Source organism: Bos grunniens, chromosome 19 (assembly GCF_055505025.1).
Source record: "Bos grunniens cultivar Pamir isolate PY7600 chromosome 19, Bosgru_T2T1.0, whole genome shotgun sequence".
Taxonomy (NCBI): Eukaryota; Metazoa; Chordata; class Mammalia; order Artiodactyla; family Bovidae; genus Bos; species Bos grunniens.
In genome coordinates this window covers 57166376-57183350 of record NC_141183.1, presented here as the reverse complement: position 1 = coordinate 57183350, position 16975 = coordinate 57166376, and the positions used below count along the sequence as shown (strand labels likewise).

Genomic DNA, 16975 nt, shown 5'->3' with positions numbered 1-16975 from the left:
TCCTGTGCTACTGGTGAGAATACAAAAATGGAAAACAGTTTCCTTAAACATTTGTAAACATTTATAAAAACTATAAACAGACAAAGTGTTAGTATCATTTACCCTAAAAATATATCTCTACTAAAATTTCCTGCTTTCTGAAGGAAAAATTGTCATTATTGTCCATGTTTATATAGAATAGTTGTTTCAAAAATATTTCACATTTGTAGAAGTATATGGAAACAGAAATAATTCGTGGTAATTAATAAATTAGGTGTTATCTCTCCAAGCTTCAAAGTAATATTCTTTAAAATAGCATAACTTGTTTATATTACTTCCATTTTGTAACAATTACAACTATCTATTTACTTAAAAGAAATATGTCTACTTTCCCAAAAAGCAAAATACACATTATTTTCAAGTGCACTTGGGAAATTCTCTAGGATTGATGACATACTAGGTCACAAGAAAGGCCTCAACAAATTTAAGAGTATAGAAATTATTTCAAGCATCTTAAATATGTTATGATGAAGTCAGAGAATAAACTAAAAATATCTTGAGACAAATGATAATGAAAACCCAGTGATATAAAATCTATGGGATGCAGGAAAACCAGTTCTTAGAAGGAAGTTCATAGTGATACAGGTCTTCTTTAAGAAATAAGAAATCTCAGTTAAACAATCTAACATTAACCTAGAAGAGTTAGAAAAGCAAAAGAACAAACAAAACTTAAAGGCAGCAGAAGGAAGGAGATAATAATGATCAGAAAGGAAACAATAAAATAGAGATTATGAAACAGGAAAAATCAATATAACCAGGACCTGGTGCTTTGAAAGGGTAAAAAAAAAAAAAAAGACAAACCTCTGGCCATACCCACCAAGAAGATAAGATGGAAAACAAGACCAAAAACAAAATAAGAACTGAAAGAGGAGAGATAACAATCAATACCATAGATTGCTAGAAATAGCAATCAATACCATAGAAAATTGGATTTCTTGTGCTCCAAAATCACTGTGGACAGTGACTGCAGCCATGAAATTAAAAGACACTTTCTCCTTGGAAGAAAAAGCAGTGACAAACCTAGACATCATATTGAAAATCAGAGACATTACTATGTCAACAAAAGTCTGTCTAGTCAAAGCTATGGTTTTTCCAGTAGTCATGTACAGATGGGAAAGCTGGACAGTAAAAATGGCTGAGCACCAAAGAATTGATCCCTTCGAACTGTGATGCTGGAGAAGACCCTTGAGAATCCCTTGGACAACAAAAGTTCAAACCAGTCAATCCTAAAGGTAATCAACCCTGAAAACTCACTGGAAGGACTGATGCTGAAACTGAAGCTCCAATACTTTGGCCACCTGATGCAAAAAGCTGACTCACTAGAAAAGACCCTGATATTGGGAAAGGTTGAAGACAAGAGGAGAAGGAGATGATAAAGGATGAGATGGTTGAATGGTATCACCAAATCAATGCGCATGAGTTTAAGCAAGTTCTGGGAGATGGTGAAGGATAGCATGCAGACATGACTGAGCAACTTAACAACAACAATAACAACCATTAAAAAAAATATATATATATATATACACACACACACATATTAGACTATAAGCCATTATATACCAACAAATTTGACAAGCTAGAAAAAAGAGACAACTTTCTAGAAACACACACCCCATCAAAATTGAATCAAGAAGAAATAAATTGCACGATCAGATCAATCACTAAAAGTGAAATTGGATTTATAATTTAAAAAATCCCTACAAACAAAAGTCCAGAACAAGATGGCCTCACAGTTAAATTCTACCAAACACACAGAGAAGAACTTGTACCAATCTTCCTCAAACTGTTCCAAAAGTTTGAAGAGGAATGAACATGCCTGAAAACATTCTATTAAGCCATCACTCTGATACTAAAACCAGAGAAAGATATTATAGAAAAAGAAAATTACAGGCCAATATTTTTGGTAAATATAGATACAAAAAATCTCAACAAAATATTAATAAATCAATTCCAACAGCAATAAAAAAGTCATACACCACAACCAAGTTGAAATCCTCTCAGGCCACCATAACGTTTCAACACGCAAATCAATAAGTATGTACATCATATCAGCAAAAGTGACAAAGCCCGCAGGATCATCTCAATAGATGCAAGAAAATAATTTGGTAAAATTTCATATCCATTTATGATAAAACTCTTACGAAAGTCAGTATAGAGGGAAAATATCTCAGCATAATAAAAGTTACTTATGACAAAGTCACAGCCAATATAATAACCAAGGGTGAGAAGTTGGAAGTCTTTCCATTAAAATCTGGAACAACACAAAGATAACCACTCTCACGATTTCTCTTCAACATAGTATTGGAAGTCTTAGACACACAAACCAGACAATAAAAAGAAATAAAACCTATTCAAAATGATAAGGAGGAGGTAAAATTGTCATTATATATAATAGTTGACTTAAAGCTCAACATTCAGAAAATGAAGATCACGGCATCTTGTCCCATCACTTCATGGGAAATATATGGGGAAACAGTAGAAACAGTGTCAGACTTTCTTTTTTGGGGCTCCAAAATCACTGCAGATGGTAACTGCAGCCATGAAATTAAAAGACGCTTGCTCCTTGGAAGAAAAGTTATGACCAACCCGATAGCATATTGAAAAGCAGAGACATTACTTTGCCAACAAAGGTCCATCTAGTCAAGGCTATGGTTTCTCCAGTGGTCATGTATGGATGTGAGAGTTGGACTCTGAAGAAAGCTGAGCCCTGAAGAATTGATGCTTTTGCACTGTGGTGTTGGAGAAGACTCTTGAGAGTCCCTTGGACTGCAAGGAGATCCAACCAGTCCATTGTGAAGGAGATCAGCCCTGGGATTTCTTTGGAAGGAATGATGCTCAAGCTGAAACTCCAGTACTTTGGCCACCTCATGCGAAGAGTTGACTCACTGGAAAAGACTCTGATGCTGGGAGGGATTGGGGGCAGGAGGAGAAGGGGATGACAGAGGATGGGATGGCTGGATGGCATCACTGACTCTATGGACATGAGTCTGAGTGAACTCCGGGAGTTGGTGATGGACAGGGAGGCCTGGTGTGCTGCGATTCATGGGATCTCAAAGAGTCGGACACAACTGAGAGATTGAACTGAACTGAACTGATGTTCATATATAATGATATGATATGATTTGATACTGCATGTAGAAAACCATAAAGACTCACTTCACAAACTGTTAGAACTGATAAATGAATTCAGCAAAGTAGCAGAATACAAGATTAACATACATACATCTGTTACATTTCTTTATGCTAACTTGAACTATCAGAAAGAGAATGCAAAAATCGCAGCAAAAAAGTAAAGTATCTAGGAGGTAAAACCTGACTAAGGAGGTGAAAGACATACACTGTGAACTGTAACACATTAATAAAGAAAATTAAAGAAATTCCAAGGAATAGAAAGATATCCCATGCTCTTAGATTGTAAGAATAAATATTGTTAAAATGGCCAAACTATCCAAAGCAATATAAAGATTTAATACAATACCTATCAACATATTCATTACATTTTTCACAGAACCATAGAAAATAATCCTTAAATTCATATGGAACCATAAAAGACCCAGAATTGCCAAAACAATCTTGAGGACAAAGAGCAAAGCAGGAAGCATAACCATCCCAGACTTTAGACAATACTACAAAGCCACAGTAGTCAAATCCATACGGTATTGGCACAAAAACAGACATATGAATCAATGGCACAGAATAGAGAGTCCAACAATACACCAACATATTTATGGACAATTAATCTTTGATAAGTGAAGCAAGGACATACAATTGGTAAAGAACAATTGCTTCAGAGGTGGTGCTGGGAAAGTTGGACAGCCAAATGTAAATCAATGAAGTAGGTACATACCCTCGCACCACACAAAAATAAACTCAAAATGCCTTAAAAATTTAAATATGAGACAAGACACCAGATGACTCCTAGAAGAGGCAAAAAATTTCTGACATGTCATACCAATGTGTTCTTAGGTCAGTTTCCCAAGGCAATGGAAATATCAGTAAAAATAAACAAATGGGACCTAATTAGACATAAGTTTTGCACAGCAAAGGAAACCATAAACAAAACAAAAAGACAGCCTATGGACTGTGAGAAAATATTTGTAAATGATATGACTAACAAGGCTTAATTTAACCTCTCCTACAATTCAATAACAAAAAAATACAACCCAATAGAAAAATGAGCAGAAGACCTAAATAGACATTTCTTCAAAGAAGATACACAGATGGCCAACAGGCATTTGAAAAGATGGTCATCATCACTAATTATTCAGTTCAGTTCAGTTCAGTTGCTCAGTCGTGTCCAACTCTTTGTGACCCCATGAATCACAGCACACCAGGCCTCCCTGTCCATCACCAACTCCTGGAGTTCACCCAAACTCATGTGCATCGAGTCGGTGATGCCATCCAGCCATCCCATCCTCTGTCATCCCCTTCTCCTCCTGCCCCCAATCCCTCCTAGAATCAGGGTCTTTTCCAATGAGTCAATTCTTCTTATGAGGTGGCCAAAGTACTGGAGTTTCAGCCTCAGCATCAGTCCTTCCAATGATATTATTAGAGAAATGCAAATCCAAAGAACAAGGTCCCACCTCACACTAGTCAGAAAGGCTATCATTAAAAATCTACAAATAATGACTGATGGAGAGGGTGTGAGAAGGAACCTCTTACATTGTTGCTGGCAATGAAATAATGCCATTTTCAGCAATATTATTGGACCTAGAAATTACCCTACTAAGTGAAAAAGTCAGAAAGAGAAAGACAAATGCCATATGATATCACTTTTATGTTAAATCCATAGTATGAAACAAATGAATGTACTTATGAACAAAAACAGACTAACAGAAATGTAGAACAGGCTTGTGGTTGCCAAGAGGGAGAGGAAGGATTAGGGAGTGAAGGATTGGGGAGTTTAGGATTAGCAGATGCAGTCTATTGTATACATGATGGATAAACAACAAAGTTCTATTGTAAAGCTCAGGGAACTATATTCAATGTCCTGTGATAAATCACAATGGAAAAGAATATACATATATATTACAACTGAGTCACTTTGCTGTACAGCAGATATTAACACAATATTGTAAATCAACTGTTTCAATAAAATATTTTGAAAAAAGGAGAAATATGTCATATATTGCAATTAGGTGTTTGTGAATTATAGAGTTGCATGGCATTTTAACTTTGTTATTTTGGGCATTTTATAATTTTTCTTAAAGATTATGAATTATTTTTATAATTATAAAAATTCACTTTATTTTTTCAATGACAAAACATTATTGTGTTGGCTGAATTTCTCTTTTAAAAGAAATGATGGTTTAAAAAAGTGCATTGATCCAAATTTGAGTGAGGCTGCTAAGTGCCTGAAAAAAACATTTTACTGATAGACTAGGAAAGGAGTCATTAAGCATTTGGTTTCTTCGGTGTTCTGGCATTTTTCAGTCGTATCATGAAGGGAATGTTTAAAGGAAGTTGTCATAATAATTCATTCTTGGGTATTGACACAAATCACAGCATTATATTTCTCTCTTATTAGAGGGCTTTCTGTTTCCTTTTCTGCAATATTACAGGACTGAAGTCACTAAGAGCTAAAATTATCAATACATTTAGGAGGAAAGGGAAACACTCTTAGAGGATTCAGTTTGCCTTAATTCATCCAAATAATCAAAGCTAACTCATGTGAAGTTGGGAAGATCATAATCTCTATACATAATTATCCCCTTTGTTCACTCTGTGTAGAAAATGGGGCCACATTATTCCTGAAGAGCAGCTAATTCTCTCTCTCTCAAAGCTGATTAAAGTGTGTATGAGTGTAGATGTGTGTTGTCTATAAACCCTCACTGTCTTCCCATCCTTGAGAAGGAGGGGAGAGGGAGGAGAAGAAGATATTTTCACCTTGACCTGCCCTTCTTTGGGGCATCCATGGCACAGCATGTAAAGGGGTCAGACCTACCAGCATGTCATTTGCTGGTTGGAAATACTTGGTATAAAGCCATTTACTTTTAAAGCTGACACTTCCTTCTGAATTCAGTTTCAATTTTATTTTCCATTTCCTGCCAGGTACCCTCACATACATCTGAGATTCCTCAACTGGGAATTATGGTTATGCCCCCTGAGTCAGGAGACCCTTGAAACCTCAGAATCTCTAGAAAGATTTCCATGTTTACCCCTTGACTTCACATAAGTTCCTGGGACAGTGTTTAAGAACATGTGTTCATTCATGTTTGATTAGGCAATAGCATTGCGTTAACAACTGGAAGTACGAGTCCATCTAAAAGGTTCACTTTGTTTAGTTTATTAGCTTTTGCACTGAAATTAATTAAGTCATTGCTGCTGCTGCTGCTGCTGCTAAGTCACTTCAGTCGTGTCCCACTCTGTGCAACCCCATAGACAGCAGCCCACCAGGCTCCCCTGTCCCTGGGATTCTCCAGCCAAGAACACTGGTGTGGGTTGCCATTTCCTTGTCCAATGCATGAAAGTGAAAAGTCAAAGTGAAGTCGCTTAGTCATGTCCGACTCTTCGCGACCCCATGGACTGCAGCCCACCAGGTTCCTCTGCCCATGGGATTTTCCAGGCAAGAGTACTGGAATGGGTTGCATTGCCTTCTCCAGATTACGTCATTAGTTTAACCTTAACAATATAGTCTCTAGTCAAGGTGAAGGTCAGGAATTCTTAGCTGCCATTGTATAGAGAGTGGAGTGTATCTACTCCAGCCCACATCCTCACATAATATGGCTTAACATAGAAACAAGGAATATGTTTTCTAGTTAGGAATCTAGAAATGGCCCTTTTCTGATTAAAAGGGACTAGTATGGTTTGAAGTTGGTATTTCTTCCCCTCTTTCATTCTTTTCTATACACGAGTTGCTTACAGAAAAAAGGATGCAGTTGGTGAAAAATTCTGTGTTGAAATTGGTAAAACAATATTTTTAATTTCATTATTCTCTGTGGTTATCTAAACTAGTCTGAAGCCTGGATGCTAGCTGCCTATATGATACCTCCACATGGATATTTAATAACCATTTCTAGCTCAACATTCTCACCATAGAGCTCTTGGTTACCCTGAAGCCGTAAGATCACCACCTCCGCAAGTTGTAGCTATCTCAGAAAAGTGATCTCCTGTCTACCTGGTTGTTTAAGCAAATGTTATAAGACTTTTAAAAAATTCTTTGCTTTCTCTGTCCCCACAGCCAGTCTGTCAGCAATTCCTGTTGACATTACTTGAAAATGTGTCCCTAAATCACTAACTTCTCCCCGTCATTTCTGCTACCTTTGTCCAGTCACCAACGTCTCTTCTCTGGATCATTGTCCTGGTCTTCTAACCCATCTTCTTGCCCCCTTATGATCTATTTTCAAGCAGCAAGAACCATGTTTTTAAAAATTATTTCCTTGTTTTAATTAATTCGTTTTCCATAGCAATTAGAATAAGACCTCTTACCCCTTTACGTTGGTTCACAAATCCCTTTGGACCCAGCCCCCGCTGCTTCTCTGACTGTCCCCCATCATGGTTCTCTGGACCCCTTGACTTTCTGTTCTTTGAGTAAGACAATCAATCAACCTGAAGGCCCTTTCCCAACCAGGAATGGGCTTTCCTAATCTTCCCATAGCTGGCTCCTTCTACTATTTAGAAAAAATTCTTCTGATCAGTCCAACATAGAGACATTTCCCGGACACTTGACCACCAGCCCACCAAAACTAGATACCATTTATCACATAACTCTCTTTTATCCTATTTACATTACCTGGGTAGCTGTCACCACCAGTGGCAAAGGCAATGAGAGCAGAATCCTCACCTGCTTTTTCAGCATTGCATCACCGAGTCTACAGAGGAGGTGCTCAGGAATGACGTTGCACAAACAACAACTTTTCGTGTGCTGTGTAATAGCAACTCGAGAATCAGTAGGCTATTTCTGTCTGCTCTCATTTTATAGCTGACTGGACTTCATGAGTATAAGGTCTCTGGTATTGTGAGATCTCCACCAGATCTACTTGCAGATGTCTATATGGACTTAGAATATAGAAAACAGTGGGACCAGTATGTCCAAGGTGAGTCACACTTGATCTAAAAACACTATTAGAAAGTAGAATATATTCCTATTTACTCTACCCAGTAGAATGCAATAGGTTTAGTTATATTATGTTATATATGCAATAAGTTTAGTTATATTATGTTTCATTTAAAATTTTGGCTTAAATATCTGAAGTGCTGGGCTTAAATGTGGTATTTTGCCCTTACTGCAAGTTTGTTGTCATCTCATACATATATATACCTGAATATCCAGGTATATGTACCTGGATATATATATACCTGGATGTTCATGAAAGGCTTTTTGGAAGAGATCATGTTTGAACTTTGCTTTAGAAGTGGAATCAAAGTTTTATAAATGGCAAGAATACATGTGTATGGGGAAGTGAGAGATGAGGGGGTGAGTGGAATAAGGATATTTGGCCCAAATAACAGCATTAGTAAAATGAAAAAGACCTGAAACAACATGAAATGTTAAAAAAGGAAGACAACTATGAGCAATTTTGTGTTCTTGCATAGTTGTGGTAGCAGAATTGGAATTAGCCCCAAAGGTCTAGGCTGGCCACCTGGCTACACTTCTTAGATTTTTCCTATAAGTGATGGAGAATTATAGAGGGAATAGATAAGGTATCTTTTTCCCACTTAGAGTGAGCAATGGCCTCTGCCATCTCAGTCACTGTGAAATAGATACACAGCTAGCTGAGGGGCATAGAAATCCTGACAGACCCTTGCTGTGGTCAAGAATTTTGTTTGCAAGTAAGAAAAGCTAACAAATGGCACTGTAAGGAAAGGAAAGAGTTTATTGTTTCATGGCAGTAAAAATCCAAGAGTATCTGGCCTCCAGGACAGCTGTATTCGGTACTTCAGTTCTCCAGTTTGACTGTTTTCTTTTGTGTTGACCACAATCTCAGGCAGATTCTTGTATCTTGGCAGAAATACCACCAGAAGATGTAGGCTTACATTCTAACCATGTACACAACCACAGAAGGACAGGAACATTCTTACTTATGGCATCCAGATTCCCAGGATTGGCTTCTATTGCTTCAGCATGGATCATGCGCTTATTTCCTGGGGATGTTTGTCATGGTTTGGGGTCATTTAATGTTATAAAATACTCTTACTATTTAGGGTTCATTGTGATGCCCACTAATTCAAGGGAGAAGTCACACATTCTCTGTTCATCTTCCTAGCAGTCATGGTTCAGTCATGGGCTGTAGATGCTGGCAGAGCCTCTGATGTGTGGGACTTGGCATTAAGAGTCTGCACTATGGAGTATGGTCCAGAGGCTGCAGTAGCTTGACATCTCTGGAGCAATCCTGAGGTTCCTAACCTAACTCTATTCCTCCTAGATCTTCTCTGAGCTTCCTGAGAGCCTTTACAAAACCACTTTTGGGCCTAAACTTGCTAGAGTGGCAAGCCAAGACTATCCACACATGCCTTCCCTAAACCAATTGCTGTGATCATGTTTGACTAATTTTTCCCATCCCCGAAATTAACACTGAGTCAGTGCTGCTTAAACCATACTGTGGAGAAGGAGGGGAAGGGTGATGATCTGAAGGAGAAAGAGATTCTGGTGCAAGAAGGGGAGAGTCATAGCAGAGTAGCCAAAAGCAACGGATGGTCCCTCCTTCCCTTCCTTTCAAGGGCATTTTCAGCCTCTTGTAGTAATGGACTGATAAGTTCTTTACTGCATAGTCTGCTTCTAATAGGTTTTATTTCTTTCAGAAGCTGAATTAAATAACACATTTCTGCTGTCAGCACCTCCTCAAGGGGCTCTCTCGGCTCTTTCAGCAGTCTTAGCTTGACTCCTCTACATGGTTAGTTAGAAGCTTCCCACCCAGCTTGAGGGCAGAGGCTGTGCACTTCATCATATCCCTTTGCTATCCTCCTTGAACTGATGTTATTTGCATACAAAAGGATGGTGGACATTATGCAGATTTACTTCCTGTCTCTGTAGTATAAAACAAAACGGGAGAGAGGCAAGTAGCATAGTGTTAGCATAGTTAAGCTCCTTCCTGCTTAGGATGAAGACTAACCTCTCCAAAACCTTCATTAAACAACTGTAAACACTAAACTGCATTGCTCAGTCCCAGGATAGTTGTAATATGTCAATAAATTTAAGGTGAGGAGTAAGGTCACAACAGTAGAACTATTGGTATTGCAGTGCCGTCCAATGGTTACCATGATTTAATAACTTGAAATTTTATTTTTTGGAAGCCTAATTTTATTATCACATTCTACCTCAGAATGTGTGTAGCTTCCAATGAACAAATTTTGTTGGATTCATTTATTTTTAATGTGTTTTTAAGTCTACTAAACATTGTTCCTGGGCAACAACTTTCAGTGATAATGACTTTTCCTGGAAGTCAGTGCCTTCTGAGTTAGTGGTTTATCGTCTTCTACAAGACTGTCATATCAACACTTTTTGTTAATTGAAGCCAAAGAGACTTCCAGATGCAATAACGTCATTTGATTTTTTTTTTTTTTTAAGAACTCCGTGAAATAAAAGTCGATGGAGAAGAAGCGGTCTATTGGCAAATGAAGTACCCTTTTCCCATGTCCAACAGAGATGTATCCTTTCCAAAAGTCAAGTGTTAGTCCCTCAAAAGTGTCCAACTCTGCAACCCCATGAACTGTAGCCTGCCATTCTCTTCTATCTGTGGGATTCTCCAAGTAAGAATACTGGAGTAAGTAGCAATTCTCTTTTCCAGGGGATCTTCTGGTTCTAGGGATGGGACTCCAATTGCATGCAGATTCTTTATCATCTGAGCTACCAGGGAAGCCCATCCTGGTGTAACATTGATCAGCTTTCTTAGTGTTTCTGTGCCTCGTGGCTATCACCCAATGGTGGCATGGCCAGGAGTTGTAGACAACACTGTCTTTTACTCTTGTGTAAGCATCTGCTAAAGCTGTTGCTTCTTGTGTGGCTTTCAGAGACCTCAGGGTGTGACTTCTGAGCCTGACTACATGTAGCATCAGTAACGGTGGGAGGCAGCTAATAGTTTCTTGACAACTTTTCTAGGAAATATTCTTGTGTCAGAATTGAGGACCTGAAAAAACTTTTCATAAAAAGTATTCAATACACTCCCTCAGTCTGCAGAGGAGGATGCGGGAACCTAGAGAGTTAAGGTGACAGAGGTGCACAGACAGGTGGTTAGCAGCTGACTTGGGGCTGCAATCAGTTCAGCTCAGTTCAGTCGCTCAGTCAAGTCCGACTCTTTGAGACCGCATAGATTGCAGCACCAGGCCTCCCTGTCCATCACCAACTCCAGGAGTCCACCCAAACCCATGTCCATTGAGTGGTGATGCCATCCAACCATCTCATCCTCTGTCATCCCCTTCTCTTCATGCCCTCAATCTTTTTCAGCATCAGGGTCTTTTCAAATGAGTCAGCTCTTCGCATCCAGTGGCCAAATTACTGGAGTTTCAGCTACAACATTAGTCCTTCCAATGAACACCCAGGACTGATCTCCTTTAGGATGGACTGGTTGGACCTCCTTGCAGCCCAAGGGACTCTAAAGAGTCTTCTCCAATACCACAGTTCAAAAGCATCAATTCTTCTGTGCTCAGCTTTCATTATAGTCCAACTCTCACATCCATACATGACCACTGGAAAAACCATAGCCTTGACTAGATGGACCTTTGTTGGCAAAGTAATGTCTCTGCTTTTTAATATACTGTCTAGGTTGGTCACAACTTTCCTTCCAAGGTGTAAGCGTCTTTTAATTTCATGGCTGAAATCACCATTTGCAGTGATTTTAGAGCCCCCCAAAATAAAATCAGCCACTGTTTCCACTGTTACCCTATCTATTTGCCATGAAGTGATGGGATCAGATGCCATGATCTTAGTTTTCTGAATGTTGAGCTTTAAGTCACCTTTTCACTCTCCTCTTTCACTTTCATCAAGAGGCTTTTGAGTTCCTCTTCACTTTCTGCCATAAGACTGGTGTCATCTGCATATCTGAGGTTATTGATACTTCTCCTGGCAATCTTGATTCCAGCTTGTGTTTCTTCCAGTCCAGTGTTTCTCATGATGTACTCTGCATATAAGTTAAATAAGCAGGATGACAATATACAGCCTTGATGTACTCCTTTTCCTATTTGGAACCAGTCTGTTGTTCCATGTCCAGTTCTAACTGTTGCTTCCTGACCTGCATACAGGTTTCTCAAGAGGCAGGTCAGGTGGTCTGGTATTCCCATCTCTTTCAGAATTTCCCACAGTTTATTGTGATCCACACAGTCAAAGGCTTTGGCATAGTCAATAAAGCAGAAATAGATGTTTTTCTGGAACTTTCTTGTGTTTTCGATGATCCAGCAGATGCTGGCAATTTGATCTCTGGTTCCTCTGCCTTTTCTAAAACCAGCTTGAACATCTGGAAGTTCACAGTTCACGTATTGCTGAAGCCTGGCTTGGAGAATTTTAAGCCTTACTTTATTAGCATGTGAGATGAGTGCAATTGTGCGGTAGTTTGAGCATTCTTTGTCATTGCCTTTCTTTGGGATTGGAATGAAAACTGACCTTTTCCAGTCCTGTGGCCACTGCTGAGTCTTCCAAGTTTGCTGGCATATTGAGTACAGCACTTTCACAGCATCATCTTTCAGGATTTGAAATAGCTCAACTGGAATTCCATTACCTCCACCAGCTTTGTTCGTAGTGATGCTTCCCTCAATGCATGCTCTCAAATGGGAACAGCAGGTGGGAAGAGCCATGGTGTTGCAGGGTATGTAGGACAGGAAGTGAAGTAACAATAAAGGGAGCAAACACCAAGTGGAGGAAGAGAATCATGTCCCTTTGCTTCTGACTCGTCTGAGATGCTGGACTTGATGTTGTGCCTTGACTGGTGGTGTAGTGTGTCTATGTGCGGCAGCGGCGAGAGCTGAACTTTGAAGGGCAGAAGGTCCACGTGATCCTGGCCCAGAGCATCTCTGTGCCGTGGTTTTCAGAGAAGTCGGGCATGATCCGGGTGAAGCAGTACAAGCAGAGCCTGGCAATCCAGAGCTATGACTCTTGGAGGAGTGAAGGTAAATACTGGGCATATGTTGGTGCACCTGCCTGGGCCACCCATGTGAAGGCCACATGGGTTGCAGGCCTATCAAATGCAGGATGCTTTTTCCCTGAGGTCAGAGACTGAGCATGGGTGCAAATAAATCAAATGAGACTCAGTTCACCCCAGAAGCTTAGCTACAATGAGAGATGGATGTTTAAATCTGATCAGTCCATTCTTTACTAACTCCATTGTCCAGATGAAATCAAAACATCCAAGTGAACCAGAAGGTTTAGAAACTCACTTCAGGAAAGTCCTGTACATGCACAAGCTGGACAGGGGTGGGCAGGAGGGCTGGTGGGACCACCTCTGGGGAGGCAGCTCCTTCTCAGCAAAAACCCAGGGACTCAGAACCTGTCTGCCTTGAGTTCCAGCCTTAGAAAAGAGTCTGGGAGGAGTCAATGCAGCCATCTGCTGGAATGGAATGGATGTGACCTTGAGGCAGCAGCAAAATCTGAACTTAGTTCTGACATGTGTTAAATCTGCCACCTTTACATGTCACTTTACTCTTCTGAGTCTTCATTTTATCATTTATAAACTGGCATTCAATTTTATCAACTTTTTATAATTGATACAGTTAATGAGAGAAAAAATTAAATGGGAGATATATCCCATTTAGATATAGATAATAAGTATCATGCCTTTAATAAAAAGAAGAAGAATGTGCCTGGGCTGTTTTCCTAAATGCATATATGTAAGTCTCCCACAAGACAAGGCAGAGGCAAGAGTTCACTTGAATTCAGTGTTACTTCCCTCCTTAATTTCTGGAATGAATATAAGCCTGGGCATTTCCAGGGGTTTGGCTCTATTTTTCCTTCTTGTAAATTGTGCTTTCTTTCCCTCTCTAGTTTTCATGTATTACTTCAATAACCCAGGTGGCCAAATTCCGTTCTGGATCCTTAACAATTTCACCAAGGTAAGATCCCAGAAGGCAGCAGGGGAGGTGTGTTTGGCAGATGTTAACTTAGCCTGTAGTGCTGTCGGTCTGGAGAGATGCGCTGTCTCGGGCCTCACACAGCTTGTTTGACTGAGTCTGGTTAGGACTGGAGTTGCAGCCAGGACAGCAGCCGGGACAAAAGACATAGAGTCTTTACCTGGAATGCCAGTCCTCCCTGCTTGCCCACAAAGAGCTCATCAGGATCACTCTCTGGAACCTCCAGATAATAGCCTGCTCCTTGTAGGAACAATGGTGCCTGCGGGCCCTGTATTTGCTTATGGAGGAGTTAGGCCAAGCTGACTTGGGAGGCAGTGAGTCATGTCCAAGCCTGGGAAAACTTCCAGTTTTGTTCTTATTTTCTTTTTCTGTTGAGAAGTGGGAGCCTCAGTTGACCCGGATCACTAGAGACTGCTTAGGACCTGGAATTATGCCTGCCATTCAGTCTGCTTTGTAAGGTCCTACCTACTGACTGGAGGGATCACCAGTTCTCTGGGGGAATGAAAAAGCACATAGGCTTTGAATCAAGCACAAGATATTTTGAATCCTGACCTTGTTTCTGACTGTGTAATCTAGGCAAGCCATCAGTTTCCCCCTCCAAAAAATAGAGATGGATATCCCCACTCTATAGAGAAGGATTAAATAAAACAACATTTGGGGAAATTGAAATGATCAATGCTAACTGAAGGATCACATATCCTGCTTCATTCCCCTGCCCACCCCCATCCTTACCATTTTCTAATTCTGTAAAGCAAGTCCTTTCTCTCACTTTTTTGAAAGAGTCCCACAGCCCATCCCTATCTCCTATCTTCCTTTTTCTTTCAAAATATGATATCTCAGAAATATCTTAGCTTTTTATTAGCAAAATACACAAGGTCTTACAACAGTGGCCACCTTGCCTTACCAGTGCCTTGTGTCTTAACTTGTGTCATCATCTGTGGCCACATTCTGTGGAAACCTGCTCGGGGGCCCTATTGTCACGTTTATTATTCCAAAGGCCATCTTCGTTATCTTTGCCACTTCCTGAAGAATCAAGAGAGAGCACTGTGAGGACAGAGAAGTGACAAGTTTCCTTTCCTTTGCAGAGTGAAATTCCTGGCTTCCTGAGAGACTTGGAGAATGCCTGTCTGAAGTACCACAGAGCCGAAGAGAGAGATTTGTGAGCCCTGTGTCCGTGGAGTGATGTACATAGAATGATGTCTGCAAGGGCCACAAACACTGACACTCAGCCTGCCTCTCTCTTTTCCGTCCTCGGAGGCCCACACGCTCTCCATCAGCTTGTTCTCAAGTGCGTTTGCCTGAAATCCGCTTCCTTTGCCGCTCTCCCCACCTGGGACCCACTGCCTTCTTCCACTGTTGAATGTGGATGATGTTAAGGAAACCTTTGTTTGTTTATTTTTAAAAAGGGGAGTCCTCTAGGGAGCACAGCCATTTCATTATGCCATTCTAGGTTGTTGTGGGTGAAGGACTGACACCACCACCTCAGGGCGACTGATCCCAGTGAGACGGCTCCTTCCCACACCTGGGTCATTGCAACTCAGGAGAGTGATCTCCTGTTGCAGTTGCTTTGCCTTCAGAACTGACTCTCAGTGTGCCAAGACCAGAAGACGTATGTCCATTGGCCTTATGCTTTGCTGATTTGAGATGATAATCCCCTAAACCTCTACGCATTCCTACTTGGGGAGGATCATGAGCTGTTTTGATTTCAAACCATTTTGAAAGATGTCACAGCCCTGACTATGCATATAGTGTGAGACAGTTTTCGTCTCATCATCCATGCCTGAATTTTTCTCTTTCCCACATGCCACTGGGGAAGGCTGCCTGTACCTCTCTAGTTCCATGTTTTACTGGACAATGAGGCATTAAGATAACTCTGGTGGTTAGAATTAGCCAACTTGCTCTGCACACAGCATTGAGATTAATTTTCTTTACGTGTAATTTCCTTCTATAACATTTGGACATGTTTCAAGAATAAGTGTTCACAGCCAGGGAAATATGAATTAGTGGTGTGGTTGACTTTACACCTTTTTTCTCAGGAATTCTAAATTATCTGCCTCTCCCACCAACAGAAGACTTCACTTTTCCTACTTTTATTTTGAATTTTGGAAGGAAAGCTATTCTGTGGACAAAGTCACAGCCTTATAATCTCAGGGAAAAATTTTAATCACTTTGTGTGATGGTACCAAATCTTGATTACTGGACATACAAAATCAGGATGTAATTCCAGAAGCATGGGATTTATTAAAATGGGATAACTCAGACTGTGTCTTTTCTCTCTGGAAAAGGAAGTGTGTTGACTATCAAATAAATACACAGTGATTTATACTTGTCTTGTCTACAGTCTCTTTTCTGCCTTATTCCCTATGAATGAGACTGTTAGGTCTCTTTGGTTTGCAAGTGAAATCCAACCTAACTCATGGACTTGAACATAAAAGAGAATTTTAGGCTCACTTACATGCAAGGTCAGGTGTCGAGTGGCTTTAGGTAGTGGTTGATACAGGTGCTTGACAGAAATCTGCTCTGTCCTTCTTTGAGGTTTCTTAGATTTGGGGCCATGTTTGGTGGCAGGATCACTGCTAGTAGAAAATGGAAGACCTGCATCTTCCCGGGTTCACACCAAGTCAAAAAAAAAAAAATTTTCCTTCAGTAGATCCTGAATCATCCCATGATTCCCTTTAAACCATGTACCAATCCTGTCCCAGTGATTAGTCATGTGGATAGAATTCTGCAAATAAGTGAATACTTCAGAAATGTATCATTAAAATAGCACTATCAGTAATGTAGAGCTTATCTTGTGGCTCAGGTGGTAAATAATTTGCCTACAATGCAGGAGACCCAGGTTCAATCCCTGGGTTGGGTAGATCTCCTGGAGAAGGGAATGGCTATCCACTCCAGTATTCTTCCCAGGAGAATTCCATGGACAGAGGAGCTGCAATTTAAT

General features: G+C 40.2%; 1 protein-coding gene across 1 annotated transcript in view; it reads left to right on the top strand.

The window, feature by feature from the left end:
• Positions 1 to 16359, top strand: part of LOC147352764 (phosphatidylcholine transfer protein-like) — a 35936-nt gene extending 19577 nt beyond the window's left edge. Inside the window, exons 2-6 of the mRNA XM_086355675.1 lie at positions 7961 to 8075; positions 10547 to 10626; positions 12906 to 13077; positions 13949 to 14016; positions 15120 to 16359. Coding sequence (XP_086211801.1) covers positions 7961 to 8075; positions 10547 to 10626; positions 12906 to 13077; positions 13949 to 14016; positions 15120 to 15197 — 513 coding nt within the window. The 3' untranslated portion in view covers positions 15198 to 16359. The remainder of the gene's footprint in view (positions 1 to 7960; positions 8076 to 10546; positions 10627 to 12905; positions 13078 to 13948; positions 14017 to 15119) is intronic.
• Positions 16360 to 16975: the final 616 nt, after the last annotated feature.